This window comes from Notolepis coatsorum (genome assembly GCF_963971535.1).
Source record: "Notolepis coatsorum genome assembly, chromosome: 10".
Classification (NCBI taxonomy): Eukaryota; Metazoa; Chordata; class Actinopteri; order Aulopiformes; family Paralepididae; genus Notolepis; species Notolepis coatsorum.
The window spans coordinates 97,102,106-97,114,314 of NC_140174.1; the positions used below are offsets into that span (position 1 = coordinate 97,102,106).

At 46.1% G+C, this 12,209-nt stretch overlaps 1 protein-coding gene across 2 annotated transcripts in view; it reads left to right on the plus strand.

Moving 5' to 3' along the window:
• Positions 1-8,497: 8,497 nt before the first annotated feature.
• The window catches only part of lztr1 (leucine zipper like post translational regulator 1), a 43,506-nt gene continuing 39,794 nt past the window's right edge, over positions 8,498-12,209 (plus strand). For both annotated transcript variants that reach the window (XM_084322507.1, XM_084322508.1), the window contains exons 1-3: positions 8,498-9,094; positions 9,210-9,272; positions 9,379-9,435. In XM_084322507.1, coding sequence (XP_084178633.1) covers positions 8,943-9,094; positions 9,210-9,272; positions 9,379-9,435 — 272 coding nt within the window. In that variant the 5' untranslated portion in view covers positions 8,498-8,942. The remainder of the gene's footprint in view (positions 9,095-9,209; positions 9,273-9,378; positions 9,436-12,209) is intronic.

Here is a 12,209-nt window from a genome sequence, read left to right on the forward strand (position 1 = left end):
GATCGCTAACGCTGTGGCGTCCTTGACGAAGACGGACAGGAGCACTTGGATTGGTCCCCTGGCGCGGCTCACGTTGACGCCTGTCTGCTCCCGGCTGCCCTTGGGGGGGAAGGACGACGGGATGGGTTAATCGCAGAGACAAATCGCATCTGCGATCCTAAGAGACAATGCATGCGTGTGTGTTCCGGTGTGTGTGCTAAACTAACCGCTGTGTGTACCACTAAAAACATTGAGTGTTGTTGCATGCCGAATAAAGACCTCTGCAACAGGTCCTGCATTATTATATTATATGTGTAGAATCACGTGAGTAGCCTAAAATAAGAATGACTACCATAAAGCTCAATTCTGAATCAGAAATCAGACGATGGCTTGCTTCGTCCACAGAGATTGGATCTCGTTGACCAGAGCTGTCACTGCTGGTGACCCTGACAATATGGTCTGTACCAAACCCGAAAACGGGTGGGGTTGTGTAAATACAAGTACCCACCAGAGCGTTCTCTTCATCCACCTCGACATATGGTACTGCTGTAGCCATATGTGATGATACTCCCAACGCACCCGCCGCCATTTGGCGCAGGTCCGCTAGGAACTGTAGATAGGTGGCCCGGTCCCACCCGCTGTGCGTAGCCAACCCTGGACCCGTGCGAGCAGAGCGTTCCGTGGAGTCGGGTCGGACCCTGACACTACCCACGAGGCAATCGCACCCAAGGGGGGGACCCCGACAGAAAGGGCCGGTTTGATACGGGGGAAACTGACATCAGTCTAAGTGACAAAAGCTCCCCCACTGAGTTGTTCTGCAGCTGGACATGCAAGGTGTGAGGCCCCCATGGGTTCCTGCAGTGATATTACTACCACCCAAATCACGCGCGCCTGCGAGACCACTGCCAATCTTTCAGGAGTGGGAGGCACCAACATGATACCCGGCCTGGCGAAGGCGAGGTCGGGGAAGCCCGCACTGTGTGCCTCAAAAAGGTCTCGAGCCCCCCTGCTGACAACACTTGTAGTTGACAGACGTAACACCAGGCTCAACCAAACACAGCTTATGGTGTGGGAGCCGCTTAACAGCACAACATTCTCACGGACAGACCCAGGCTCAGCCATCAACTGGGTGTCAGCCTCTGTCCCCATGAGAAGCGAAACGTGGGGCCGCATGCGCTTCAACGAAGGCTTGCGGCCCGCAGCCAAAGGAAACAAATCAGAGCCCCTTTTCCGCTGGTGTTGGGGGAGGGAGTGATCGGAGAGCGGGCTGCTCGCGGCAGGACGGCGACGGTTTCTCAGGCCGTGCTCATCCAACATGGCCGATCTCTCGGCCGCCAAGGCTGTCGGCCTTGTGGACACCTGTTGACTCAACGCCCAGGATACCTCTGGCGGGGGAAACATGGCCGCCTGTCGAGGGCCCCGCCATAGTCACTGACGAGGCCGTGCTCTCACCTCTGGCTGCGCGGTGTGAGGCGGTGTGGGGCCTAGGACAAATACCGCCCGCGCTCCAGCGGAAGACCAAGATCCTCTGCAGAGAGGGGAGCCCTGAGGAGGGAACCTCCCTGCGGTTATAGCTTGCGGCTAGGTCAAAGCTAATAACGTCAACAACCTTGCGCAATGTTCCGACGTCGGCTGGCCCTCAAGGCCCCGCCACCAGACACCATTTTTGACAGAAAAAACAGCAATTCGAACACAGTTATTAATCGCTGCCAATTCTATACCGTGGCGGTACAGGCTTTAACAGCCCACCAGCCACTCGCCGGGCTGACCCACCTCATGGCGTCGGCCGGGCGGGGCACTGTTTCAACATGTCAAAAGCAAAGGACTGATGCTAAACACGGAGTACCAGTAGTGGTTGCAACCAGCAACCTCCACTGTGGTGTGCACCATGAAGGGGTTAATGAATAAATGAACTAAACACCACCAATATACTGTAGAATGGGCTAGCCCATACACACAACGTTAAGGGGATGCGGACCAAAGAACCAGTCCCGCATTCATTCATAATATTCACAAACAGCACACCAGCCCTAGACCTCAGCCCATTTACCCATGAAAAGGTAAACAAAGCCCCCCCGCAATAATCCCCAGTAGACACCGATTGACCGTCAGCATGAATGGTTAAGAGGTTAAGAGACTGTAGACAGAAATCCCGCAGCGGGGAGACAAAACAGAAACAGTAGCCCAGCATAGCATAGCGTTAGCCACACGCGCCAGGGTAACGGGGAAAACAACAGCGTTTACCCAGACATCCTGCCCCTGGCGCCGATACACAACTCGGTTGTCTCCCGGGACAACCCGAGCAACATCACCAACGCCAGCATTGTTATGCCTAGTGACATCCCACAGCGGGGAACATTAGAACAGTGACCCAGCATTATAGCATTTAGTATTAGCAGCGCGCTCCAGGGCAGCCTGGAAAACGTCCAACTCAGAGGGACGTTCACCCAGACATCCTGCCCCTTGCGCCGATACACAACTCGGTTGTCCAACAGAACAACAAGCAGCATTACTAACACCAGCACAGAGCCTACCTGGTGCGAGTTAGCTCGATAGCTAAACATCGCACGCTGTCCCTCGAACCGCTGCCAAGAGACGAGGAACACCAGGACAGACCCGACGTGCCGTTGGAACATGCCGAGAAGATTCCAGGGGCTGGCAAATCTTTGGCGAATACCCAACATTGTGCAATTTCTCTTATACTTTTCATAACGCTAGTTCACAGGGTGCAAGCATCCGCCATGATGGAAACGAAATAGAGGAAGGGCGAGTGGTGACCACGCCTGCTGCCTTATAGTACGGCACTGGGGCGGGGCCTGGTCAGATGCTGGGTGCATTTGTTTTTCGTTAATGAAGTACAGTAGGTACTGGAGATGAGGTACATCTCTATGGCGAAGAGCAAGACGCGATTCGCCAGTACGACTATATAACCTACTTTCTATAGAAGCAGCTCGGAGGTGCGCTGTTTTAAGTGAGCGTGTGTTATTGGATTGATTGATTGATTGATTGAAAATTGTATTAATGTCCGCCTTGTTTCGAACTGGTTATGCTTAGAGTTTATCTTTAGAGCAGGGCGATAGACCACCAGCCCTGATTCCAAACTCTAAGCATAACCGACTTCGAAAGAGGGCGACTTCGAAAGGGGGCCTAAGCATAACCAGTTCGAAACAAGGCGGACATTGATAAAATGTTCAATCAATCAATCAATCCAATAACACACGCTCACTTAAAACAGCGCACCTCCGAGCTGCTTCTATAGAAAGTAGGTTCGTGGCTGCCACAGGCTTGCCCAGTGAGAGAGTATCTCCGGCGCTGCAGCTGGACCCGGCGCTGCAGCTGGACCCTATTGGGTCCGTGACGTCCTCTTACGATACAGGAAGTAAAATAATATCGCCAACGCCGCGAGTAGGGGGTATCTGCAGAGCCGCAGAGCCAGGCTGGACGGGTTGGAGGCGGTCTGGACAAGTATTAGTGGTCTGGACAAGTATTTGCACTACTGCGCACCATTTTCAACTTCACTTTCGTCTCGTTTACATAGGTACATTATCATAGACAGTAATGTTACATCTAGACATTTATGACATGTAATAATAGAGTAAACTTGTAAATAGACAGTAATGTTACATCTAGACATACCAGATCTAGTAATAATAATAATAATAGTCCCTCAAACTGCAGGACATGTAAACAGTCAAGTTGCAGAACAACTGTTTGCACAAATGAGAAAGAACAATTACTTTTTAACGCAGCAACTACCATCGACCCATCTGTTCCTGATGAGAAACATCCTAGAACACTTCAACAACAAAAACAAGAAGCGAATGGACAACATCAAAAAGTTATTTGGGACGACAGCGGTGGCAATAAACAGCTACCACCAGGCTGTATTGGGTACATTTTCTACTTGCACTTGCATTAAAGATATTTAATGCATTAATCCTGTTTTTAATTGATCTAGGAAATAATGTATAAATGTCTTCATTCATCAAGTTCACTGTTCCTTACTAAGCTGTGTTTGTCATCTGCTTACAGTGTCACAGGAAGCAGTCCTTGATCTATCACTGGAAGCAGCTCAAGGTGTGCTCCCTGAAGCGGGTTCAGGTCTGCCCCCAGCAATGACAAGTAAGTGGAATTGCATGCCTGGGTCCTTAGAAAGTCTTAAAATGTCTTAAATTCAAGTTTAGCCGCCTATTGACTGAAACCACGCATGATTTGTCCAATAATCTTATTAAACTGCCACCCACCGCTTTAAATAGTGAACTTCACTGTTCCTTGGTAAGCTGTGTTTGTCATCTGCTTACAGTGTCACAGGAAGCAGTCCTTGATCTATCACTGGAAGCAGCTCAAGGTGTGCTCCCTGAAGCTGGTTCAGGTCTGCCCCCAGCAATGACAAGTAAGTGGAATTGCATGCATGGGTCATTAGAAAGTCTTAAAATGTCTTAAATTCAAGTTTAGCCGCCTTGACTGAAACCATGCATGATTTGTCCAATAATCATATTAAACTGCCACCCACCACCTTAAATAGTGAACTCTTAATTGCTCCAAGTCAAGAGTGATAACTATTACACCATAGAACCTGGCTTCTGCAGCAGAAGCAGGCCTATAAAAACCTATGCCTACCTACAGTAATTCTTACCTCTACACTATTAGTTTTATTAAACATTGTTACTATTTCTCTTATATTTTTGTGTATGTCCATCCCTGTAGAACTTGAGATTCCAGTGGACAATGACTACTCACCAGACCAACCCTGGGCGAAGTCCCAAAACCCTATCCAACAACAACTGGTAGGCAAATTTCTACAAATAATTACTTTCTATGTAAAACTACTCATCTGTATCACAACAATGGTTATTATCTTCAGCTCAGTTATGTCCTGGACCGAAAGAGGCCTTCGGAAGAAATAATTGTGAAGGAAGGACAAACTTGTTTGACACTGGATGAGTTTTGGAGCCTTGGGTTGAACAGCTATATGGATTCAACTGTGAGTAGTCACATGGTCTAACAGATTAACATTTATTACCGAAGGGAGAGTTTCAGTCATGTTCACTATAATGTCTTAATTGTGATTTCTTGCAGATTGGAAATGCATGCCTGAAGCTCATTGGTGAACTGGCTCTGAAACGTGTATGACCTCTTTTTTAATTACACATTTAAAAGTAACTTTTGGTACTGAAGGCAGACTATTAATAATCATGTTTGTTTTTTCCTCATCAGGACATGGACATTTATATAGAAGACATGTATGTTGTTCCTACCTGGAAGGACCGAAGTATCAACCCGTTAGCTTCATTTCCGGTAAGTGTAATTAATTGATGAAATAAATATAATTATTCAGTTAGTAAATTGAATAAGCATAATGGCACATCCCTACTCTAATGGCAAACTCATGTTTCATAAATATTAGGCTGACATGAAGATGAAACATGCAATAGTCTTTCCAGCCTGGACCGAAAACCACTTTGTGCTATGTGTAAGTGAAATTAGTAATGCGTGTCTTATAAACTTAATCATGTCTGCCGTTCTGGGAGAATAGCAGAATCCACATTCCCACAGAAACCTGACTGACATGCTGTGCTTATTTTTACATACCCATTATAGGTCTTGAAGCCACGCATACAGGAGATTCTATTATTGGACTCGAAATACATAGAGCATACCTCTGGCTTTGGCGATGAAGACTACAGAACTGTTTTAGGTACACAGATGAGAGCTACTTTTTGTTGTGTTCATATGGCATTTAGATGTGATGGTTCACCGATGAGCGATGCTGCCCTTGGGGGGAGGGAGTGCAGAGACTCAAACGCATCAGCGACCCAACTAACTGCGTGTCTGTCTGCATGAATAAAGACTTCTCAAAGTCCAGTTATTATACTGATATCGAATAATTAATTCTGCTCCCTCCCTCCAACCTTGGTTGCTATGCCCACACAAAACCGCAAAACTTCACCCTGGACTCCGGTTTTCAAAGACCGGGGTTGCAGTGTAGCAAATCCCCGGTTGTGTGTGGCCGAACAGTGCAACTGCGCACATACAATCATGGTTATATTAAATCCAGCGCTCGTGTGGACTGGGCCTAACTTGCCTGCCATTACGTTGCGTTCTGAAAAGCGAAACTGACCCTGAAAACGAAACGAAAATGGCCCTGTGTGTAACTGCAGCCGTCTCTGTGCTAACAGTCACGTTTTTAGTACGAGAAGACAAGACAAAACTTCTTTCTCTGGTCTGCATCCCCTTAACAATTGTGTGTATTGAGCCGTACTGTATTGTACCCATTCTGCAATCTTGTTGAAATAAAGTTTTCATTCACACTCAAAATCTGTGTTCATTTTTTATTTTGCATACTAATGTTCTGTGTCTTGAGTCGTACTTGTATTGAAAAACTGATTTTATATGTCTGAGGAGAAGACCGGTACTCATCATCTTCGTCTCCACAAAAAGAAAAATTACATGTGAAGTATGTTGTGTGCCAGGTTCAAACAGTGCTGTATATGTACAGTTTATTCCTACTCCTATCCAAGCTCCGGGAGGGTCATCAAAGAGAAGTCGGGTCATCAAAGAGAAGTCGCCTATTCTTAGTCCTTGCCCCACAATGGTGGAATGAACTACCCACCCTGTGCCTCAAATAGATCCGCTATCAACTCTATCTTTAATCTTTCAAAATGTTCAGTTGCTATCGCTTTTAGCTATATCTTTAATTTTTCAAAATGTACAGTTGCTATTGCATGCACTCATCTGTGTTTCACTACACACATGAGTGCATGCTTACCAACTGTCCGTCTGCAACACTACTATCACCGACATCTAAGAAGGGAGATCCCCCCTTGAACGGCCCTTCTAAGGTTTCTCTCCTCCACATTGCCTGTGGAGCTTTTTTTCCCTATTGTTAGGTTTTAGTGAGTTTTTCCTTACCTTCGCGTGGGGTATGTCTGGGAGTGCTTGCATTCTTTCATTTATTTGCATTCATCTAAAAAATGTTTGGACCCTATGGTGTTCTTGTTCTGTTCTTGACTTATTGTTATGTTGTCTTCTTGACTTGTTTAAAGAAGACCTGTACGGCCCATGGGGACATTAACGTGTGTTGTCGGGCCCTATAAATAAATTTGATTTGATTTGATTTGATTTAGGACAGCCGAATCCCGTCTAATCTTTCGCCGTCGACTAAAGACTCACTACTTCAACCATTATCTAAATAAAAAAAATCTAACCCTAACTAACCTTACTGTCATGCACTTGTCCTAATAAACTAACCTACACTGTAGCACTCAACACTTTATGAACATTGTTACTGAGACGAAAGTTAAGTTTACTCTATTATTACTAGATCTGGTATGTCATAAATGTCTATATGTACACTTTATGAACATTGTTACTGAGACGAAAGTTAAGTTTACTCTATTATTACTAGATCTGGTATGTCTAGAGATGTAACATTACTGTCTATGTACACATCATGTCTAGATGTACACTTTATGAACATTGTTACTGAGACGAAAGTTAAGTTTACTCTATTATTACTAGATCTGGTATGTCTAGATGTAACATTACTGTCTATTTACAAGTTTACTCTATTATTACATGTCATAAATGTCTAGATGTAACATTACTGTCTATGTACCTATGTAAACGAGACGAAAGTGAAGTTGAAAATGGTGCGCAGTAGTGCAAATACTTGTCCAGACCACTAATACTTGTCCAGACCGCCTGTACCGGTTCCGCAACTGTAAGTTACTTCCGGGGTAGGCCTGATTGGCCCCGACAGGCACGTGACGCGGCAAACTCAGGACGCGCAACGAGGCTGCTGAGAGCTGTCGCGCGGAAATAGGCTGTCTATTGCCATTCTCTAACACAAACTCTAACCTTAACCAGCTCCTTAACAGCGCCTAAACTTAACCGTTCTAACCTTAACCAACTCCGAAACAATGCCTAACCTTAACCTTAACCATGCCTAACCTTAACCATAGAAAGAATATTGCCATTCTCTAAGACAAACTCTAACCTTAACCAGCTCCTTAACAGCGCCTAAACTTAACCGTTCTAACCTTAACCAACTCCGAAACAATGCCTAACCTTAACCTTAACCTTAACCATGCCTAACCTTAACCGGCGAAAGAATACACGTTAAAAAAAAAATCACGTTAAAAAAAAAATTTGATGGGATTCGAACTCGTCAACAACGGACCGCAGGACCGCAGGACCGCTGCTCTGCCAGGTGAGCTGAAGCGCCGAATGAAAATCATGCCGGATTAGGGCGGTTACATAATCCGCAAGCTCTGCCGCTCCGCTCCGCGGAGCGTGCCGCGCGGCAGAGAAAGTTGCGCGTCACGTGCCTGTCGGGGCCAATCAGGCCTACCCCGGAAGTAACTTACAGTTGCGGAACAGTTACAGGCGTCCAGACCGCCTCCAACCCGTCCAGCCTGGCTGTGCGGCTCTGCAGATACCCCCTATTGGACGCCGCTCGCGTGAGCTAGCTACAGCAAAACATCCACTCAGCGTGTGGGCGGTTTTTGGTCCTTGATGACAGCTCCTGTTTTGCTACCTACGACGACCATAGCGGGGGATACTTTGCTTATTTTTTATTAAATAAACTGTCAGTGAGCTATCAAAGAACACTAGATGTGATAGCGGATATACGTAGCCAAACTTTACGTACATTCTTAATGCAAATATTGTTTTTTTTACAGTCTCTAGCGGTACGTAAGTGACACAACGCGTTAGCCAGCTTTTTTTTTTTTTCAATTCAAAACAGTCAGTAACCCAACGTTAGCTTGTTCGGTGGTGGACTGGATATCATTCGGCACCATCCCCTATGTGTGAACCGTCTTGGTGAAATTGAAGCCATATGGGAAGCAGTTTGCAGGATTAACTGGAAGCCGATTAATTCATTGATAATTAGCGTTGACCATGGAATCGACTCGGGACGTGGCTCTGAATGTGATGCTTTAGCTATTTGCATAGCAACAATGTCTTGCAAATCGACCAAAGTCGCACCAAGTGTTGATTTCGACCACAGTTGCTCAGACAGCGTGGAATATTTGACGCTTAATTTTGGCCCATTTGAGACTGTCCATCGTTGGAGGAGACTTCCTCCTTGTGACGAGTTTGTTGGCGCTAGGTAAGTGAACATGTCGACAGCTGATTTGAACAATGTTCTCTGGTTCTCTCCCTGTATCTCTGGTTCAGCTAGTTGATGGCTGTGTGTTCAACCTCACTCCTTTGGTTTCATCCAGGCGCAGCAAGCATACTGTCGTGGCCTACAGAGATGCCATATATGTGTTTGGAGGAGACAATGGGTGCGTGTTGTAACTGTTTGTTATAGTAATTAATTCGCTGTTTGTTTATTTATTGCGTTTTTACCACCAGTTCTTGATCGCATGTCTCTCCCTGCCCTCTGTGTAGGAAAAACATGCTGAATGATTTACTGCGCTTCGACGTGAAGGATTGCTCATGGTGTCGGTAAGAAGGATCAATACAGCAGGCTGCTAATGAGGCCATACTTTATGTTTGGGCCTAGATAATGTTTGAATGGATGATGATAATAATGGTGATGATGATGAAATGTGAAAATGGCAGTGAAAATGGCGCTGCCAGTGCTACGTCCGGCTGCCCATCTGTGTGCTCCGACGAGACTGCTTACTTTTGTTAAAATGTATAGTTTTACGAGTTTTTTGTTTGTACCAGCTGTTGGTGCATTTAATGTGTCATCGACATTGGATTAAGGAAAATTTACCAACTGGATTGCTCTCTGGATCGGCTCGCTGAGCAACAACAATGGCCTGCTGAGATCTTGAGTAGAACAGGACCAGATCTCGGCCCACGCAAGGAAGGGGGGAGAAGCCGAGAAGGCGAGGAAAGAGAGCAGGCATAGGCAGCGGGTGAGCTGAACATTAGGGTAGGCTATAGATGGGATGGGACCCGCGCAGAGCGAGCAAAATGTTCCCTTTCTTTTTTGCTTGCACGCAAACGGTGCTGTCCAGGTTCTGATGTGACGTCATACTACTACTACACACCCACGTATACTAGGCTACTACAGCGAGCCCCACTCATTTCATATAGTGCAAATTAATTGTTCAAATGAAGTCATCCAATATGATTAACACTTTGGCTGCCATGAAACGTCTTTAGACGTCATTGCCGGCCATGCTCAAGTTGCCGGAGGACGCTGTACAGTGTCCTTATATCAATATTTCAAAAATCTGCGATCGGATTCATATGTCCCCTCCGCTGGCCTGAGATCCACCAGCAGGACCCACTGAGCTCTCTGGCGGTTCAGGAGCGCCATCTGGTGGCCGATCGGCGCAATCGCTTAACAGGATGTGCCATAGAGGTTGTGCTAGACGTCCGTATTACTTCCGGGCACTCGCTATAGGTCCCGGGACTCTGGCTCGTCACGCTACACAGTGATCGATTGCCAATAACTCGATAAACAACATGATTTGGACGTATATACCATTATACAAGCTGGAGATGGACCGGGTAAATTTACATCCCATAATGATAAGATTTCTACTCTACGATGATCGCCCAACGGCGCGCGGAGACTGGGGTGAGTTTTAGCGTGTAACGTTACCGTCTTCGATACTAACTGCTATTATCAACATTTGACCCACATTAGATGATTGGTATAACGCTGCCCACGGAATTATAAACGCCCCCTAGCCCATCCGGTCAACATCAGATGACGTGTAGTAACTTCTAGAAGTACGTCTAGTTGGAATTTTTTATATCGCGCTGATTGCCATAAAACTGTATTGCATCATCAATATAATGCATTTGGGGCTATAGATCACGTTCTGGAGAAAGCTGCAGAAAGAGATGAAAACATACTTATACATTAGACCATACTTTACTATGAATATGTGAATGAAAAAGTTTAACGTTGCTACACAATGAACAATACATATAGGACTTTGAATGGGCCCTAATAATGGCAATGTAGCAATAGAATTTAAAAAGTTATAGCCATGCAAAGAAGGGGTACTTCTCCATAGACAAATAGAGCCGGCAACCTATGGTATATCATGAATTTAACCCAAGGCAACCAAAGTGTTAACCATTGTCTTACCTTAATGCAACAAAAAAAAATGCGACGTTTCGCGCATCAATGATCTTTTCTGCTTTAAGTTTGTCTGTGAGATCACTTTCAATGTGAAGCGGACTCAGAGTTGACCGTCTCTCCTGGCGCATATTGTTGTTCTTTCGGATGCGCCTCATTGGGAAAGGCCGTTCACAAGTTGCGGTGCCGACGGCAATGAAGGAAACGTTTTCCGTAATTTGGATCTCATCATGCTTTGAAAACAATGTACATAGTAGCTCTAAAATGTTTCCACGGTTTGATTAACTCAGACTCAGTCTCATCATGCCCTCGGCCTCAGGTGATCCGTGTTATGCCCAGGCGGCATTTAACTTGGAATGGAGTTCCAGGTCTTGGCAGCTCTCACGGAGAGGGCTGATTTGCTAAATGTACATGTCCTTAATGGAAATTAGCGTTAGGATTCGAATAGACGCCACCCGGTGCAACAGTTCTGAACCCGAACGCGGAACTGCAAGTTTGTTGGTAAAAGACTACACGCGAACCTGGAGGTGAAAAATCGGAAAGTGGGGGTGGGGCTAGACCATGGAAGGTTTTGAAGACCAGACTGGCATCGGTTAGTTTGATGATGCGGCGTGATTGGTTACTGCCTGCAGTCTGGAATGTTAACGGCCACCACAACTACTGCCGATTGACACCTTGGTTGGCCGACCCTTGTGTATTGTCACCACCACCGGCTGCAGAAGCCCACACACACACATCGTAGGCTGCCTATAATAATGCGCAGACTGGGGCGTTTGGGTCGGCATTGCCTCCCCTGGCCTTACATACGCGCCGCCTATGAGAGAAGGTGTCCGAAACAGACTGAGATCCAGGAGGCACAAAACGCCATTGCCCAGCATATTGTTGGCCAATGTGCAATCAATCGAAAATAAACTGGACGACATCAGAGCAAGGATCCAATTCCAAAGAGACATTAGGGACTGTAATGTTCTCTGCTTCACTGAGACGTGGTTGACGCCGGACGTCCCAAACCACGCCATTCAACCGGCCGACCACTTTTTCATTTACCGAAAGGATCGCACAGAAGAAGAATCCGTAAAAAACGGGGGGGTGGAATAGCCTTCATGATAGGGCTGGGCGATATGGCCAAAAACGTTATCGCGATAGAATTATTTTCATATAATTCGATATCGAT